Here is a 19,439-nt window from a genome sequence, read left to right as displayed (position 1 = left end):
GCGGCTGCTGCTGCTGCGGCTGCGGCTGCTGCTGCGGGAACCCAGAGGGAGTTACACGGTCCCGGGGAGGTGAAATCGGTTCCGATTTTATGTTGATGTTTTGGTTGGTGTTAATGGATAAATTTGAACCCTGAGATAGCTGGCTGCCAGTACTGGGAAAGAGAAAACCAAAAGGCAGAAATAAGAAAACACAATAAAGGAAAAGAAAGTGAGAATTCATTTCTCTGTGTGATCGTTGCGGTCCTGTGGTTCAACACCCTCAAAATGAGTATGTAAATAAATGCAACTTACTGAAGTAAAGAAAGAAAGGGGAAAAAAGCATTAATTAAAGGTCTGAATGCATCTGCAGAAGTTAAAACCAAAGACATTTCCTATTTCCAAGCATTTCAGTTCATCACAAGTGAGACTCCCTTGTAAGAAGCTGGGCCTGCGGGGACGCAGTTTGTCAGCCTGAGCTGACAAAAGGGACAAACCAGCAGCAACCACGAATGCTTTGCAGCCAAGGGCAAACTCGCACAGTGTGAAATATTCCCCGGTGCACATCGTTCGGGTTGGGGGGGCAGAAGGTCCCGTTACCGGGGGTACTTACACGAGAGAGCTGAGGGCGGCTGGAGCGAGATGGTGCTGCTGCCAGGCAGACACCTGCCCCAAGGACAGCATTCCTGGGGAGTTGAATCCCTGCAAGGCAGACAGGTCTGCACTGGTCAAGGAGTAATCTACGAGGGAAAGACAGGAAGGTAGTTTATACACTTGGTTTTTTCATTTATGCATACATACATGTATATACATATAAACACAAGAATATTTGTGATACACACACACAAATAGAAAGGCTTTCTGCCCAAAACAAATAAAAGCAAGTGACCCAAAGGAGTCCAAATATGAAAACTTTAAAGTCTGGGAGCTTTTTATTTAGAACAAAAGCTTGTAATTATTTAGAAATACAACTTAAATGGAAAACAGCAAATGCAACGTATTCCTAATCAACAGCCAGGGACTGGGTGTTAGTTTTGGCCGGGCTGTAGAGCTTAGACGGTTCTCACTTCATTCACACAGGGGGAAGTTATTTTCACTTTATCATTATCACTCATGCTTTTCTTTCAGGTTTTAAAACAAAGCCGCAAACACTTCTCTGCTTTTAATTACTTTGTAATACAGCTTCCTTAAAATAATTTCTCGTCTTTTAAGAATGTGACAAAGCACAAGCAGCCAAACTTAATTCTGTACTGCCAGCAGATGAACCACAAATTCTGCTGAAATAGGGTTTGTCTTTTGTTTTGTGTTTGGTGTTACGTTTTCTTTTGTTTTACTTCTTGGATTTTTTTAGTATTGTCCTCAAATGACACCACCATCATGATTTCTCTCTCTGGAGATAAGCTTCCTTGAACAATTTCCCCATTCCCATCCACCACCGTGTTGGCTGTGGACAACTTCTGGGTTTCCCTTCTAACAGCCCAGAGAGCCCTGGAGCCAGGGGGCTCTGTCCTTGTCACACAAGTCACCACCAGAGCCCTCCTGCAGACCTTGAGGGGCCCCGCTGCACCCCAGACGGGGAAAATACTGCTGCTGCCTTTTGCTTTTTGTTTCCTTTCCTCTCAGTTGCCATTTTTATTGGGACTCTGAAAAACCCTCAAGTATTTCTGCACAGATTCAGAAAGATGCTTTCCAAGCTGATGGATCCAAAGCTGTTTTGCAAGACCAAAAACTAAAATACTAATTTTTTCCCCCAAAACTACAGCTTTCCCGTGACTGGGGCACACACCCAACCTGCAAAGCAGCCAGACCTATGGCAAGGTGCAAGTGCAGTGAATGCAAACACCCGAGGTGGCCGTGCTGCTCTGTGCCAGTGGGGTTTCTGTAAGAGCAGACCTGAAGAAAACGTTTATAGGAATTCAGTTTCCATGTAAGTTTTGCTTTGCAATTATAGCTTTTATGCTTATGGACAATTGGCTTCTGGTACTTTATACGGGACATATAAAGAGTATTTCTCCAGCAATAAAATGACATAGAATAGTATATTTGGGCAAAACTGATATCCAACATTTTAATTAAGGATCCAAGAGCTGAATCTCTGCTTTCCAGCCCTGAAAAAGACCCTACCAATCCAGAAAAACAATTTAGGTATCCACATTTGATCTTGGTCCTGGAACTCCAAAATCGAATACACAGATGACAATTGGGTTTCAACACCAAATTTCTTTTTGCAAATCCCCCGAAAGGCTTGATCCAATAGAAACAATTTTAAAGTGCCTGAAAAACACCGAGTGCTAAAAGCTTTTCACAAATTATTGCATTATCAAAGCAAACGGGCTGATTTTTGAAATCAATGTGGTAACAGCACTTGTCCACTGTGTAGGACACCAGTTTCAGTGGTCCTTGCTGCTTCCCGAGATCCAGACTGCAGCCCCTCTCACCCACAGAGCCTGGAGGAAAAGTCACTGCTCTGAGACTGAGCAGTCCCTAAACGCAAACCTCGTCCACGCCAGCAACCGCTGGGGGCAGCGCCTCTGAGGCTGAGGGGTGGTAAACGTCAGTCAAGGGGGACTTTAACACAAGATCCAAATACAGAGATGCTGTTGTTTGGCTGGGAGATGGCTACAAGTCTAAGCTAAAAACTGCATCAAAGACTTCTAAAGCTAAAAAAAAAAATTGAGAAAGTGTATGAAATAGCATCTTCTTTGTTGGGAAAATTGTTCTGAATGGATGGCTGCTCTATCCATTCCACCTTCCAGCATCACATGCTCCTGATGGCAACCTCCTAGCAGAAAACAAAGAAAACTACAAAGCCTCTACGTTACTTGGGTTTTTGCCATTTTACAAACCTTGAAGGTTTGGGGTTTTTCTATCTGTCCTGACCATTGCACAAGGAAGAACGTTGGGTCACTGACAACAGCCCAGTGCAGCATCTTTTACCCTTTCTTCAATACGTTCTGACAGAGGCACCACCAGCGCCGCTTTTTAGTTTTAACCAACAGCTGCTTTAGCTCTGACTTACAAAACGTATTGACGTTTATCTGCAGCGCAGTTTCTCTGCAGGTGCATCTGAAAATTAAACCACGCGCCGCAGATCAATGGTAATCAACCTGACACCGTCAAGGCTGCAGCCTTTCAAGGAAATGATGACAAAAAACTCCCTTACTGATTACATACGGGGTCTGTAACACACAGAGAACCTTCAGACTGAAGTCAAAATTATCCCTATTAGTATTTGAGTAGGAGGCACCGCATCATGAGCGGCTTTCCAAACCAGTAAACCAATTATCGCCTATATTACCAAACTGCTCACATCACACCCATCGTGGATAAAAATTAGCTTTAACGTCCTCCAGATAAGAGACTTGCAGTGGTGAAATGCTGACAGTGCCTTCCCTCACTCAATAAAACTCCTGAAGAGGAGAAGGCCCTACCTGGGCTTTTTGGTAAACTGAATCACAGAATCCCAGACCGTTAGGGATTGGAAGGGACCTCAAAAGCTCATCCAGTCCAATCCCCCTGCCGGAGCAGGAACACCCAGATGAGGTTACAGCTATTGCTTAAGCATCAGGCACGGCCGTTCTGGGATGAAAGCCCAAACGCCACTGCTATAAGCAATGCGTTTTACTGCATTTATTGTCTCTGTATTCAGCTGTGGTGCAACCTGCCCGACTGAAAGCTGCTTCCTGATGTCTCAACACTGACACATTTTGCAAGCTAAAGGCTCATTTTCGATGACTAAGAGCCTTTGTTTGAACTGAACGGGGAAAATAAAGTGAAGTGTCACAGAAATGCAAATTTCCCGGGCTTATGAATCACAAGAGCCCTGTGCATCTGAGAAATGAAGGCACGGTTAAAACCAGGCTTACCAGTGTTGTAGGCAGTGGGCATGGCCGAGTACACCAGTCCCTGCGGCGGCAAGCTCGGGGTCGTCACAGACACCACAGGGGTGGCGAGGGGCTGAGTGGACTGAGAACTGCTTATCCTTTGGGTATTCTAGGAACGATTGCAAAGAACAGCACCTTGTGATATGGGTTAGAACAGCGGAAAATCAAGCGCTAATGCAAAACCAGCATTCGATTAAAACGTGTTTCTTTGCTTTATTTTTTATTTTGGTTACTAATAAATCCTTTTTGTCAGGATAGGTTTTTCTAAACAAGCCAAAAACATTTCAAAACAACCAAAAACGATCTTGGCAAACCGAAATGACAAGTTAATTGAGCCTCACTGGTACGCTTCCCGTGCATGCAGATTTCAACAGTGTTAGAGGTGTGGGACAAAAACAAATGCAGTTTCATAGGGACACACACAACAACAATTCTCAGAAGTTCTTAAGTGATTTAAGAGTTTTCAGGCTCATTTTCTAAAGGGGTTTTAGCGCAGATGGCGAGGCGCAGCTCCACCAGAAGAGAATCTCCCACTTCCCAGTTGTTTACCCGGTTTTCAGATCTGTAGCTGCCAGTTTTGTCACTGAGCTGACTACACCTGTCCTGAGAGAACACAGAGATCTTCTGCATTTGTGTTGATAAGACCTCGGTGATAAAATAATCTTGCTGTTCCCATGGTTCCTGAGAAACTGCCAGAGTACTTGTTATAACGCAGCCACGACTCAAAGCAAATGACATTTGAGTCCACACAGAGCAACTGTGCTTTTTGACAGGAACAACAGCTAAACCAGATCGTCTCAGATTATCTGTAGGCACGCCGCGGCTTTTTAATAACAGCCCTTTCCGATACCCCGCAATGAACATCTGGAGCAAACACAGCACTGAAATTAAGCTTTTCAACCAAATTTGCTGTTTCGAAAACCCTGTACTAAACGCTGCGGTGAACGGCACCAGACAGCAGAGCTGCTCTGTCACTGAACGTTCACAGAGACAACTTCCCATCTTTATCCAAAATGTGTCGTTCAACGCCATTTGGCCATGTCAGGTATTGGCAAGAGCAGGAAATGCTTCATTTTTCATTTTTAAATAACAGATCCTTAGTTTTACCTATGGAACTTGTGAAATACTGGAAGTACCAGGAGTCTCTGCAGTCTGCATTTCCACATCCTTACAGAACTGTTCTCGACTAAGGGAGCTAGACCTCAAAATGCTGAAAACACGTTTGTCAGGCAAGCCTCTCTCTACCTCTGAAGAATATTTGCTACAAAGTAGCCAGTTTTCCTTTCTCTTTGGTAGAGTTTCATCTCCTAGCTTTAAAAGGCACAAGGTGCTGCTACGTTTCCCTCATTTTGGACAGGTATACGAGGATTTCAGTATCTGCAGCACTTAATTTTTCTTCTCCACTCTGATTTTGAGAGAGCAGTGTTGAAAATGGATGATTCCCTTTATAACAACAGAACGAGCAGGCACAGAAATGGGGCTCTGTTTCACTTGAAGCTTAAGCTTGAGAAGATGAATTGAGGGCCATCGATCCTTGGCTTGTACTTTTCCAATTTAAAGAATAAATTATACCAAAGCTACCACATGAAAATCAGCCACAACCTGATCTGGTTGGCCTGGCTGCTGCTGGAAGCCCACACTGGAGCCCCATCAGAATTTGGGGGCCGTGCTCAGCAGCTGAACCCACTCTGCTTCACAGCCCCCAAATGTCAAAGGTCCAAGTCACAGAGAAAGCCCCACTGATTTTCAGTGTAATTTACCCCTTTAAATCACTTATGTACTTCTGAAAATCTCCGCCAGACCGACTTTATCTGGCATAAAGAGATGTTATTAGAGCAGATTTTGGTGTCTGTCAGGAATTGACCTTTTTCCAAACCTTTCTTGGACGGCAGCCGATAAAGTTGGGATTACGGTATAATGGAAAAGTTAGAGGAGTATTCTGGGAAACCATCCAGACCAAAGGATTTCCCCATGGGATTTGCTTTTCTTTTTCTTTTTGGAGTGGCTAATAAAGGTGGTTTTCTGAGGTAATTTGCTTCTGAACACAGTTCCTGAACACTCAGCCATACAAAGACACCGAGGAACATGTAGACATGTCTCGTATTTGAGTCTCACTCGGAGATTCAGCCAAAGACACACGGCTTCTTTCAGGAATTTGTTATTTATTATTTCTTTAAACTGGTGCAAGTGATAGCGGAAAGAGGAAGAATTCAGTATCTTTATTTCCTATCTTGTTTTCATACCCAGTGCTCAGGTCCAAGCATGCAGAGTGAACATCCACAGCACTGGAACTGCTTTTTAGCACTGGAATTAGCATCAGAAATTATAATAATAAGAGATGGAACACTGCAGGTGTACTTCATCTTCCTGTGCCACCTCTGAGGCACACACCACTACGTGTCCCTTGGGTGAGCCTCCCTCCCTCAGGGACGAGCCCGGGTTTTAAGCCGCTAGAGGGCCCACGCTCCACGCAGGATCTGGAAACCCACCCGCCTGCAGCACTCACACTGCAAAGAGCACACAGCAGTTTTTAGCAGGTAGGGAAACCTTAAATCGAGTGCTTTTGCATCACCAAAATAGCACTGCAATCGGAATTAAGTGTTTTTACATGGAAATAAAGCTCCATTTCTTGCCCTGGAAACCAGACACTCCTCTATAATGGTGAGAGGAACACGCGTGACAGCTGTTTAGAACCACAAGGCATTCCAATAAACCTCAAAAACTTCAATACCGACTTTCAAAAATCATTTCCCCTTACTTTTTGTAAGTCTATTGCTCACGTTTAAGGCAAAAATCACAACAGCATGCATTCAATCAAGAAAGTTATCTACATCACCACATTTTCCATGCTTTCATGCAATTAGAGCCTCAGATTAGCAACAGGTCCATGTTCCAAACCCAATCAGGGTCTGTAATAGGCAGATTCCTTTGTGCATCTTTACAATCGCACTCTGATGAGGCATCTTCTGCGTGGTCTGTGCGACAGCAGCGAAACAATTTGCAAATTGCTCTAAAAATAAGTTACGAATTATTTGCGCCTTGCGTTATTTTCCAGACAGAATGCCAAATGTTAAAACCGTTTGGAAAAAAAAATAGGGGAAAAACCCAAACCCCAAATCCCAAGAGTTTCCTTTCAAAAGCAGAATATCTTTCCACTGGAAAAAGGTATTATTATTGTTATTCATTTGCAATTCTCCTTTTGGTAAACAGGGAACACCCCTGCGGTTTGATAATCTCACGCAGGATGAAATAAGTCTAAGCTCCAGCAAGGTGACCTCACCAGCAATGATGTCATCTCCTTGAAAATCAGAGAAGTAATACAGGGCTTGTGTTACAATCTGAACAACTTCATGTGAAGCCACTTTCCAAAAATAGCCCAATAATTTAGGGGATGAGAAGTGGTTATTTGTATTTTACCTAAACGACTGTAAATATCCTACGCACATGGACAGTTACTCCGTAAGGCTCTTTTCCAATGTTCCCTCCAAGAAAAACAGAAATATTTCCAGGAAGAAAAAAAAAACAAACTTGACGTTTACAAATGGAAAGCACTCGACTTTGGATGTGTTTTCAACTTGAATCGGTCAGGTTTTGAGTTTGATAAAACAAATGTATTTTTGTCTGCTACCAAGGGAACACTGGAATTATTTTAAATATGTAACGAAACTACAGTTAAAAGCTGTAGTGAAAGACATTTTCAGCCTCTCGCTCGCTCTCATCAAACAGTAGCCCCAACTCACCAACTCCAATTCATCCTCCTCCGACTGTACTCAGCAAACAAGAGGGATAACACAGTTACTAAATATAGCATTGCTTCAAAAATGAAAGAAAAAGTCACGCTTCTGCTTCAGGATTTTGATTTACTGTCATTAATAACGTGAATTTGCCACCTGGTTCTGTAAGTGATACTACAAGGAAGTAGAATACTTTATGTACTTTGAGTCAATTAAAAATCCTGTATGAAAGAACACATGCTTTGGCAAAACCAGTGCAGAAAGAGCTTAGTAAAAACAAGGCCACAGCTACGCAGTGACGACACACGGAGATGTGGAGCACGGCAGCTTCTGATCCAATAAGCAGCCGGCTCAGTAATAAATGACTTTTCACACACAACCACCAGAGCATCCCAACATCTCTACCTTGAAATGTCTTCCCAATTTCCTCAGAGAGACAGGTAAAACCTAAACTGAACACTATGTTGTTCCTCACAACACAACAGTCAATAGGTACTGTATGTTACTAACGTCAGAACAACTGCATCACAAGAGCCTCATCTTGTACCTATTTCTAATTCATTTAAAAGTGTAATTTTCACTTTACTAATCAGCCAGTGTGTTTCCCATGTCTTCTACACTTCAATATTCCTAGAAAAAAACCCCTGTACCTTCAAGAATCATTACTCTGAGGATAATTACAGCTTCTGATACTTGGATTAATTTTGTATTATTCACGATGAATACCAGTAACAAATGTAAGCACTCGCAGTATCTTAAAAAACAATGAGAATTATGCAGAGTGCTTGTATTGTTTATACCCTGCTCCTCTTGGTTATGGTTCATTCCTCCCTACACAGAAAACAGAAAATGTACAAGTAGAAGTTGAAAACTCCTACAACAGACCAAGACCAAAGGATCTGGCCAACCACACTGCAGGCAAAGCAGTGTAACTCTTCCTGAAAGACCTGTTCTGGTCTCCGTGCTGCGGTTGCCTCACGCCTGACACCAACCCCGTGTGCTATTCCCAATGCAGGCAGGACCAACACCGCTGCCAACATGCCAAACTGCGCAGTGGTATGGAAAAGTACACAAATAGGGAGCGAGCTTGATCCTCATTACCCTTTCATGCCTTCGCTGAGGGCATGACATCCAGCATAGGGCGCACAAGGTTGCGTTCCAGCACCCCACATCAAACAAGCGCTTCTCTCAGACCATCATTACCACTGAAGCTGCATTTTACATCCCACAACCATTATGACCCAGGAAAAACAGGTACAAAGTGTGCTTTAGGGCACGGTAATAGAGTTCACATCACCAATAAGATCAGTCATTCCTCCACACAATAATGCACAATCCTTTTTTAAAACCCACATCCTCCAAACCAACAAAGTTCCCGGTACCAAGCCAGCAAGATGTCAATTCAAAACAACAAAATCCCAATCTACGCCTCTAGGATCGCGCTCTTAACTGCACTTTAGGTCAGATTACTATTTTATACTTTTTTTAAAAAAAATCCTTAGAAATTTAACTGGTTTCAAGGTGACAACTCAGGTTTTCATTAATGCCATTTCAGAACACAAACACCTTGCTATTACTGTAATGGTAAGCAGATGAGAGAGTTTCTCCCTATGGATGTGGGCAGAACACCTCATTTTGACAAAGCCAGCCAGAACAAACAGTTTGACTTACCAGTGGTGGCATCATACCCTTGCTGGAGGGGGGGATGACAACGCGGAGGTCAGGTTTGCGGTTGTTCATTCCAAGATTACCTCCTCCAGGCGGAGGTGGGGACTTTGTCGGCATGACTTTGCCCAAGCCATTCCCACCACCAGTAGTTCCCAGTAGACTTGGTGAAGCTCGAGAATTCACAAACCCATTTCCTGAGAAAGGAAATGAAAAATGTACTTTAAGACCGAGGAGAAGCAGCAATACAAGGTTTGGGTGCACAGGTACAAATTACGCAGTACTTCTTAGGTAAAACTTCCAATAATGAACTCCTCCCAAGAAGTGCAGTATTGAATAATCGAACAGCCAAAACCCACTTTTACCAGTAGATCGATGTGTGAAGGCAATATCACCTCAAGGGCGCACTGGGGCAGCTTAAATGCTGAGAAGAGCACATTGCCAAAGGACTATTTCTAATAGCATCTGTTGGGGTTTTGTTTGGTTTTATTTTGTCCTCTGAAGTCCCTCCAGGCTGAGCTTGCACACACGTGTGAGCTTTTGCACAGCCCCACCTCACCCCCACGCCCACAGAAGATGAACTACAGTGAATTGTTGCTTCTCAGAACTATTTTTTTAAAAAATCTGCTCTTAAAGTCTCCATTTCTAAAATGTACTCTTCAAATACCCTCAAGATCTGCAGGACTCCAGTATCTTTTCTCTAATAAAATTAACTCCAGTCTCAAGAATATACACTCAGTTAAGTGCCTGGTTATTTTCTTGTACTGACAAAAGCACCAATCATGTTAACCAATATATTTCTCAGGAAAAAAAAAATTAAAGCCACATTCCAATGATTTTATTGTATTTATAGCAACAATTCCCTAAATACACACACCTTATTCAGCTGCAAATGAAAAAGCCAGTTGTTAAGAGAGGGGAATTTCACAACAGGGAACCCTATAGTTCACACTACAGAACCTGTGTATGTGTGTATAAATAAATACAATTCATAGTAGGATTATGTTTATACTAACATTGCAGCTCTGAAAGCAGACTTTATAGTCACAACTCAGGGAAAAGTCTATTACACAAAGTTCACTGTGTGGGAAATTCTCTTCCAATAGCCCGTAGCGCCATACTGCCATGAATTTTGTATTATCATTCTAATTTGAACAGGCCCCTATGGCCAATCCAATTTTATTACATTAAGTACATGTTAATCTAAAAGCAATTAAAATAAGAGAGTTGTCAGTGTCACATTCTACCTTCTTTAGCAAAAATTTTAATGCCCTTAAAAGCTTAGCAAGAAGGAACAACAGTGACATGTATCAGTGAGAGCACAGCACTTCTGAAGGTGACCCGTATGAGGGTGATTCTAACAAAGCTCTCGTGCTGATCTGAAGATATTCTACTGAGTTTTAGAAAGGTCTTTTGGAAACAAAGTTACTGCTAAATATTGTTAAAGAAAAAAAAAAGTATCTAAGCATAGTATAACCATCCCAAGTTACTGGAATATGCAACCACAGAATTCTTGTTCACACATGGAAGGGCAGTAAATTCACAACTTTAAAGCCAGGATTTCAAATTCTGGATTTCATTTCTTTGTGGATTCTTCCGACTGTGCCAAAAGCCTGACCATACACGGATGATCTGATACGTCCCTTGAGATTTTCAAGGTTAACAGAGCAAGGAGGAGTTATTCTAATTTAGTGCTTTCCCGAAGCATTTGTATGGGAGGTATGGAAATAAATTTTCTGAGAATTCTACCATTTAACTCCGAAGTTATGGAGGAAAGAACGAACACAGACAGCAGAAAGAAGAAAAAGCTTTTCATGTCAGCATTCTTCCTTCTGTATCAAATACCACAGCAAAAACTCATTTTGTGATTAAAGAATCTACATTTCTCAGCAGAAAACAGCAGAATTTATCAGGATGCTTCTAGGTTAGTGATAAAATTTAGTTAAAGCGGGCTGGAGCTGAGAATATATAACTAAATATACTCTGACTGCTAGGATAAAACCTAGCCACAGCTAGGTCACATAGAAAAACCAAGCAAAAAAGAGAAACTAAGTTCTGTGCTACCCACCCCTAAGGTTCCTGAAACTGAGAGACAGTTTTCACAGAACCATGGTTGTGTTAAATACAGTTCTGCATCAATACCTATCCATTATAAATGAGTGCAGACACTGTTACAGACAGCCTACGTAGCATCAGACTGCAAGAGAAATCGCACAATGGATGGAGTAAAAATTAAGTGCATTTGGAAACTGATGTGAGGGAGAAAAAATTATTAGAAGATAGCACAATTTTCACCAAATTATATCTGAAAAAAAGTTACAGCCTCTTCCATTTTCAGCAAAAATGCCAGAACACTTAAGGAACTTACTGTTATAACAAGTGAAGTCTGGGCTTTAATCTAGTAATAAATAGCATTTTATTACTCACTAGGCTGTCAGCATTACCTTTTATACGCCAAAGCTGCCGTGTTCTGAGTTGAATTTAAACTTCAGAACAATAACACTCTGTATAAACAATGAAGTTCTGTGCAGCATTTCAGCCTATCCTATGATACCATTTCCTGTCCTCTGTTTTCAAGTGTTTCGGTAGCTCGTGTGTTAAATCTGGACAGTGTCTCTCTTCCACACCCAATACAGTCATTTCCTGCAGCCCTTATTACAAGGCCCTGTCAGTCCTTCAGAAACATTTCATGCTTTCAGTGACGCTGTCAAAAACAACAAAGTCCTTGCCATGGCCTTCTCTGTGCAGTATCACTCAGCAGCAGGGCTGTCACAGCATTTCTTCTGACAAAGGGCTGAGCATTTCTTAAAATGAGTGTTTAGAATAAATGTATTAAAGAATGGGAAAAACAAACAAAAAAGATGTCATAAGTGTGCAATATTATGGTTCTTAATCCAATAGCATCCCAGCAAGCATTGAACACTTAGCAAGCACTGAAGTATCTGTACTGATTATTTGAAGAATCATATGCTGGGGCTGCAATAAGACTCTAGAATATTCATTTTTAATACAAAATTTAAAGTCTTTTTTCCTGCTAATAATCTAATAAGACAATCAAATCACAAGGTAAGAGTGAAAGGATAACTAAAAGCATGGTATTTCTTAGAGTAAGGTCAGGAGCCAGAAAAAGATAATGATTACAGGATGATGTAACTATACGGCAGTTTGCCAGCCCGAGGCTTTAATAACCCCATAAATTCTACTTACTAGTTCGTACAGTACAGAAATTGTGTCTACCCCACCCACCACAGATCTTCCCCAAAGACAATTACTTTACATTTAAAAACACTATCAAACTGAAAAAAAATGGAAACAGACTATAAAATCCTATGTAAAGTGTAAAATAAGACCACTGTTCTTGCCTTTTATCAGAAGAGTTTCATTTAACTCTAATTCTTTAAAACAGACTAAGAGAGCATTTTGAAAACACTTATTTGGAAAACAGACACCAATGCAAAGATGATAAGCTCTCAATTATATGAATCATTTAAAACAAGGAATACAATGATAATTTAGATTCATTACAACCAACACTGTCAATGTACATTAGTTGACTTCTTGTTTAGTCAGAAAATGCTTATTCTGAAATAACTTTCCTGAAGCCACATGTTAAAGCCCACCCATTTTAACAACAGCAGATTCTGCCTTCAGAAACATAATACAGCTTAATCTCATTTATTGTCCTGCAGCCCAAGACGCAGCATTCAATTACATGAGCCAGACTCATATTTCACTACATAAATCACATCAGCTGAAACAATGAACACACGTGGCTGGAAAGTACTCCATGTACTTATTATTACTCAGGGAATAAATTATAGTCATTGATGCCATTAATCTTTTTTTTTGTGGCTCACCTTTGGAGAAACTGAGCAGTTACACAGTTTGGAAACTAATTGCAGGCAAGCAGAGAAGCAAGCTAAGATTAAGGAAAAATAAGAATGGTAGTAAATGAATATTTATGTCTCAAATGACATCATACAACCCAACAAATGTCACATAATCAGAAATCAACAAAATTGTTTGCAATAACCCATCAATTCACTATGTACCTACAAGAACAGGAAAAAAACCTGTTTAAGAAAAACATTTACATGTAAGATCTTGGAGGTGAGGAGAAGTATTGCGCACACATAGCAATATACAAAATTTCAGCTAAAATCTAAGGGTACTTCAGGGGCTGAACAGACTACAAGTGGATGTGTGGTTTTCCAAGGAGAGATTGCTATAATTTGAAAACAAACAAAAAAGGGAAAAAACCCCCAGCTTTAATGCTTTCTTCTACCAGCATATTTTTCATGCTGATTTCAGCCAGTCATTTCTCGTGAGCTGATCTAATCAGAGGATGATGGATGGATCAAACTTTGTTATGTGCTGACAACATCTAGCAAAGGAAAAGGGTTCAGCTTGCACCCTGTCAAACAGCTGCTCTGAGTCCACTCGCAGTCCTCCTTTTCCTTCCAGAGAGCTTGGAAGCTATAGGAGTAAATAGGCTGTGCTCTGTTTTTTAGGGCTCTTTTAACTTCTTCCTTGGAGAAGTGCAGAACATTGACTGCTGTATTTACCTGCGTAATCTTAAAGATCAGAGCAAGGCAAAACATTATGCCAACACTATCGATATTACAGAGCAAGAACCTTTGTTCACTGGATTTAGCACCAGTTGAGCATGCATTCTTAAACCAAACCCCATTCAATACAAGCTAGGAAGTGAGGAGTTATGTCTAGAGAAAGACTACCTGTGACAGATACTACCTGAAGAGAAAATATAGAAAATATATGTTTTCTATATAGGAAATACCACCAGTAATATATAACCTTAAGTAGGAGTATGCTCAATATTTACAACTGCTTTCCTAAGGTGGTCACCCACAACAACAGTGCTAAGCTTTTTAGCTGATGCAGATGATAAGACTGGTGAGTTCGATTGTGGAGAGAAGAAAGTCTGTTTTATTACGGAAGAGTCTGAAAGCATCAACCCAGTTTCAGCAAAATTCCTGCAAAAGGTCTGTTTTTCCAGGGTTAGTTGGATATTTCTCAATGGGGTGTCTCTCATTTAACAAACTGAACAACACGAATAGAAAGGTATGCACAGAAAGCTGTTTGGTAATTGAAGCCTTCTGGTACCCTTGAAGAATTGCAGCATATTTAGCCACTTGACTCAGACTTGTGCAAGACCAAGCTGAAAGATGCTTTTATTGTAGAAAAAGCTCTCCCAGTCAGCCAAGCTCTCGAGACAAAGGGAACCATTTACAGGTGCGGCCTCTCACAGTCCTCTGTCCTTTCTGGCAATATACCAGCACCTTACAGGGGCGTGCAAGCTGTCTGCAAAATCCTTCCTGAGGCCAGGAGAAAAGCTCACACGTGATCTAGACTGGCTCTTATTAGGGATCCAAGAGCTCACAACACATTTTTTTAAGCAGGTATAGCCTTCAGCTCTATTCCTCAGAAATTCAATATTCCTGAAGTTACTTCAGATTCTCAGAATTTTAAGATTAACGAGGACATTACAGAAGATACAGCTCTGTACCAAAGAGGAGAAATTCAGTACTCAAGAGGACTTGATCTTTCTTATCCATTCTCTTGATAAAATTTTATGAGAAAAGACAATTTCCCAGAAGAAGAACTGGGTCCATTAACTGCCTTTCTGACCAGAAGGGCTACTTCACCGACAAAGAACCTTATAGACAGATAATAATGGTGTAATTGCAAGATCACAAAGAGCCTCCACTTCCAACAACTCCTTCAAAATCACCCAGGACTGGGAAGAACTTAGGGAGCTCATCTTAGCCCCAAGCTCTCAGGGTTTATGGTTTTCATGCAGCCTTGGCAGTGAAAACCAGCTCAGGTCCTTTGCATGGTTCTAACTCAGTGGCATAACTGAAAAGTAAGGAAGAAAAAGCAGAGTTTGGGTAACAGTGGTACTTCTTCTGAGCCTGATTTCTCAGAGTCCTCAAGGATGAGACAACTTCACAGGAAGCGCATTTCATCAGCAGTCTCTGGGTGCTTCAAGGTATAATGCCACATCTACTGAACACTGAAGGAGATCTCCTCCTGACAAATGTGAAGGTGACCCATCCATCAAGTCCTTTCTGTTTCAAGTCGTATTTGGGTACTCAGAGCAAGTGGGGCTGTACTCTGCCTAATTAAAACCCACAGCCTTTTGAAAGCTGTAATACAGACACACAGCATGGGTTCAACCCATGATGATGCTAACAACAAATAGCAAGTTGTACATAGCCCAGTGATACAAGACTCTTGAAGCATATAAGATGCCTAGCACAAACTGTACAGGGTTTAAAACTGACCATGGGCAATGGTATCCTGAAAATTCTAGCTCCAAAACTTTGATCTAATTAACAGAATAAATATATTAGCTCAAAAGCAAGCATTGTTATAATGCCGGACATTTTTCCCCTCTCAAAACTGATATACTTGCCAAGTAAAAATTTTCAGCAAATGTTTTTTATCTGGTGGGTAAAATCTTAAAAATATTAAAATGTAAAAATGCTTTTTCAGTGTTGTGACAGCTGCATGTGAAATAAGCTCTCGGTATTATAAAATGATCGCAAAATTTTCTGTTCTAGACAAAAAAACACCTACCAATCTCTGCTACAACATGCAGATATTTTTACTCAAAGTTATTTTCCACAGAAAAACTGTTAAGTTGGCAGATTGACTGCTAAAGCAAATCATATCTATTCCAATCAAGTTATACACGACTTGAGAAAAAGACTCAAGTGAACTAAATATGAGCCATTTTATGCAACATCTTTGTTTGAACCGAGTCCCAACTATGCAAGATAACCTCTACTTGCTTTTTACACAAAGGTGCATAAGTATCTTTCGGTGAAGTGAGAACAAAACCTCAAATGCTCAGATCTTCATAATGTGGAGTATGACTTGGGTTTTTCCTCTGTCTAGAAGAGACTATCTGGGACTATGGGTATGCCAGTACTCCATTTTATCTTTTGTCCATAAATTGAGAATTTATCCCCTATAAATTTCTCTCTCCTATAAATTAAGGGCTCCAAAATTGACACATGACCTGTCACAACTACATCCATTCTTTTAAACTTCTCAGGAATAGAGAAAAGATTGAAAGCTAAAATAAGAAAATATTTTTAAAGTGAATTCTACAATAAATGCAGCAAGAAACTAAGACCATTACTGTCTGCAGGCATAATTAACTTCATATCCTCAGTGCAATGGCAGCTGTCAAGCTCAAATTGACAAGTCAGCAGATTTCCTCAATCTGGCAATGTATGGTTTCTTGATTTTGGTTGCAATTGAGACTCTTACTGCATACCTGACAGTGTTTAAAAGAAGCCACACCGTATCTTAAAAGAAAGAAGATCTCTGACAACTTAGGGTACTCTGTGGCTTAGCATTCTGGAGTTGACCAGAGTTTTGCTTTGCTTTTGAGTTTCGCTAGAGATACTTCTTATAGATGTTCCACTGCTCTTGTACAGCCACAACTCTTACTTGCATAAAAAAAAAATTAAAATCTTTCTAGAAATGAGTGGGTATAACACTATGGGTGCGATGTTCTGGAAAGTAAAAGATAAGCAATGCATTTTGACTTTTCACATAAACTATTAATAAATGCAAGAAGGAGAACATTCTATTGCATTAAATATGTTCACCAAGCTGCTGCAACTGGGTTTTTCTACAGCTTAATATTCTATAGCAAGTGCTGTAGAGAACTGTTTTAATTGCTTATTGAAAGAAGTGGTCTTAAATCTGAGTCTGCCTTTACTAAAGCCTGATTTTGGAAAAGAAGCCTGAAAAAGTTTGATAACAAAATTATTTAATCAGACTTGCGAAATACTATGGAAATCAACATCTGACCTCCACAGTTTCTATAAATAGTCTTTTTTTTTTCAACTGAGGAAGATTCCTCCATTTAAAATCTTGCTTACCTGATGGAAACCACACTTGAATATTTCATTTCTTTGCTGCACATAACCAAAGAATGGATGAAGAGTGGAAAGTCAATCCTGTGCTTTCAGCCTTGTAGCTCCAGTAATTTTTATTCATAAATCCAATTGCCTGACTTTATCTTCAAAGAACTTTTTCCCAGTGGCCACACTAAGTAGCCAGTGGGCAAATACTGAAAAGTCAACAATTGCTTCCCTAATCCCTTGCTATGAACGTTTTATTAAAAAATGACCTTTCCAAAATTGACCCTCAGTTACCAAGACATCTTAAGGACCAGAAGGAACATGAAGGAAGTGGGTGAACTGTCATTGATTTCGTCTTTCTGTGGCATGATAAATTTCAGTGGCTGTCTGCCCTCTATCAGAGTACTGAATTTGGTTTAGGGGAGATCAAATATTATTTAAATGAAAAATTGCTATCATATCTTTTTACTGAAGACCAAAAAATATTGTGAATTTTATTTTTGGCAAGATTGCTAATTTGTTTTTGAAATAAATTCTGATCATCTTCCAAAATTAAGACAGAACCTAGCTATCAGCTTCCAAGATTTATTCCTTTCTTTCTATAACTGCTAGAAAATAATTAGCAAGATACACATGGCAATACAAACAATACAGTCTGTATTTTCTTCATTTTGATTGGCACCACAACCAGTACCAAACATCCAGGTCTCGGGCATACTAAATTTGAGAGCACAGCTGAGTTGTCTTTAGTGTATTATTTTAGTAAGCACAGTGAATTTCATACAAAGTAAGACATTTGGTGAACATAAGATCTCTTTAGACTGCTGTAATTAAGCCTGTAGAGAAATACAAATGCAAGAGCAGCGCGCTACTCCTGAAAACCACGGAAATAAAAAATGCAAATGTTACTGAAGTGGAAAGGGCATGGCAGTAAAACGTTAAATGCCTGATAAGAATTTACAAGACTTGACAATTACAAGGCAACTAAGAAAATTACGACCTCTGTTCTTCAACCACCACTATTTCTAAAGAGTCAAAATTTAAAAACTGCTTTTGAGTAACTGTGAAACTAAAACCACATCACTATTTTTCAAGAATGACATGACACCACACTTACCAACTGGACTGGTACCAGCTCCATTTGGCACTGTGAGGTCAGTTGTCCCCAGCATTCCACCTAATAAATATAAGCCAGAGCATTAAACTAACTTGCTCTCATTACAGTATCGTATCATGTTGTATATCAAAACTTTAACTTCAAAAAAAGAAAGTGCCCTGATACCATTAAGAACTTGTTACATTTTGTTTGTTTGTGGGTTGCTTTGGGTTTGTTTTTTTTGAATTTAAAAAATAAGAAGAGGGTATTAAAAGGAAGCACAAGAGTAGTGAACTGTTACCTGCGTTGCCAGTACTCGGTGGTCTCTGAGGGGCCCCAGGTGATACGTTCCGATGCAGGGTGGTCTGAGGTGGGGAGAGCATGGTGGTGTCCGTTAGCGACGAACTGGCTGCCAGCGACGGGGACACGAGGGAGCTCCCTGGGTTACTGTAGGTTAAAGTGTTGGGGTTGGACACTGGAACCGTAACCGACATCGAGAAGTTCTGAGCGGGCAAGCCAGGCTGGAGGAGAGAGGACAAGGAAGACACACAAGACAACATTAGCGTTAACTACATTTGCAGAAAGAGCACAATATAAAAGTACACACTAGAGTTTGCCAAGAATTATTCAGGATTTTTAAAAAAAGAAGTTAATTATGTTAGTTTTTAAACTTTATTAAGCATACAACTTTAAAACATCCATTTGTTGTAGAGGACGGTGTTAAACTCTTATACATCATATAAATACAGTTCCAAAATAAATACTCAAACTTGTAAAATACTCAAAGTTCAAATACAAAAAAAAAAAATGAAGATATTCATATGAATTCACAAGCATGGAAATACAACCAAGGTATCAGTTAATCTGGATTATTACAAAGCAATGACAAGCTAAACATGTTTACAAATCAACGAACTGTTGCATCTTCAAAATGTAAGCACAAACATGCACATTAAAAATAAATACTTGGTTATGACACAAAAAAGAAAAAGTTAGTAATAACATTTTCTATTAATAACCTTGCCAAAACATTGCTACAAATCTCAAAGTTTTTCAAACTAAAAGAAGTAAACAGATCTTTAGGAATTCATTAAGGTCAGTAATCTGAATTTAAACATTACAATTATCATTCTTCTGAGCTGTGCTCCACAAAACCCCACTTGAACAACCACTCCATTTTGCT

At 40.2% G+C, this 19,439-nt stretch overlaps 1 protein-coding gene across 1 annotated transcript in view; it reads right to left on the bottom strand.

Annotated features, from left to right (window-relative positions):
- MEF2A (myocyte enhancer factor 2A) overlaps positions 1 to 19,439 on the bottom strand; it is a 48,562-nt gene that overhangs the window by 1,706 nt on the left and 27,417 nt on the right. The window contains exons 4-9 of the mRNA XM_010194508.1: positions 18,558 to 18,777; positions 18,278 to 18,337; positions 9,266 to 9,456; positions 3,843 to 3,969; positions 590 to 716; positions 6 to 152 (exon numbers count right to left, since the gene is read on the bottom strand). Coding sequence (XP_010192810.1) covers positions 6 to 152; positions 590 to 716; positions 3,843 to 3,969; positions 9,266 to 9,456; positions 18,278 to 18,337; positions 18,558 to 18,777 — 872 coding nt within the window. The remainder of the gene's footprint in view (positions 1 to 5; positions 153 to 589; positions 717 to 3,842; positions 3,970 to 9,265; positions 9,457 to 18,277; positions 18,338 to 18,557; positions 18,778 to 19,439) is intronic.

This window comes from Mesitornis unicolor, unplaced genomic scaffold (assembly GCF_000695765.1).
Source record: "Mesitornis unicolor isolate BGI_N332 unplaced genomic scaffold, ASM69576v1 scaffold34381, whole genome shotgun sequence".
NCBI classification, from domain to species: Eukaryota; Metazoa; Chordata; class Aves; order Mesitornithiformes; family Mesitornithidae; genus Mesitornis; species Mesitornis unicolor.
This window is presented reverse-complemented; position numbering and strand designations above follow the sequence as displayed.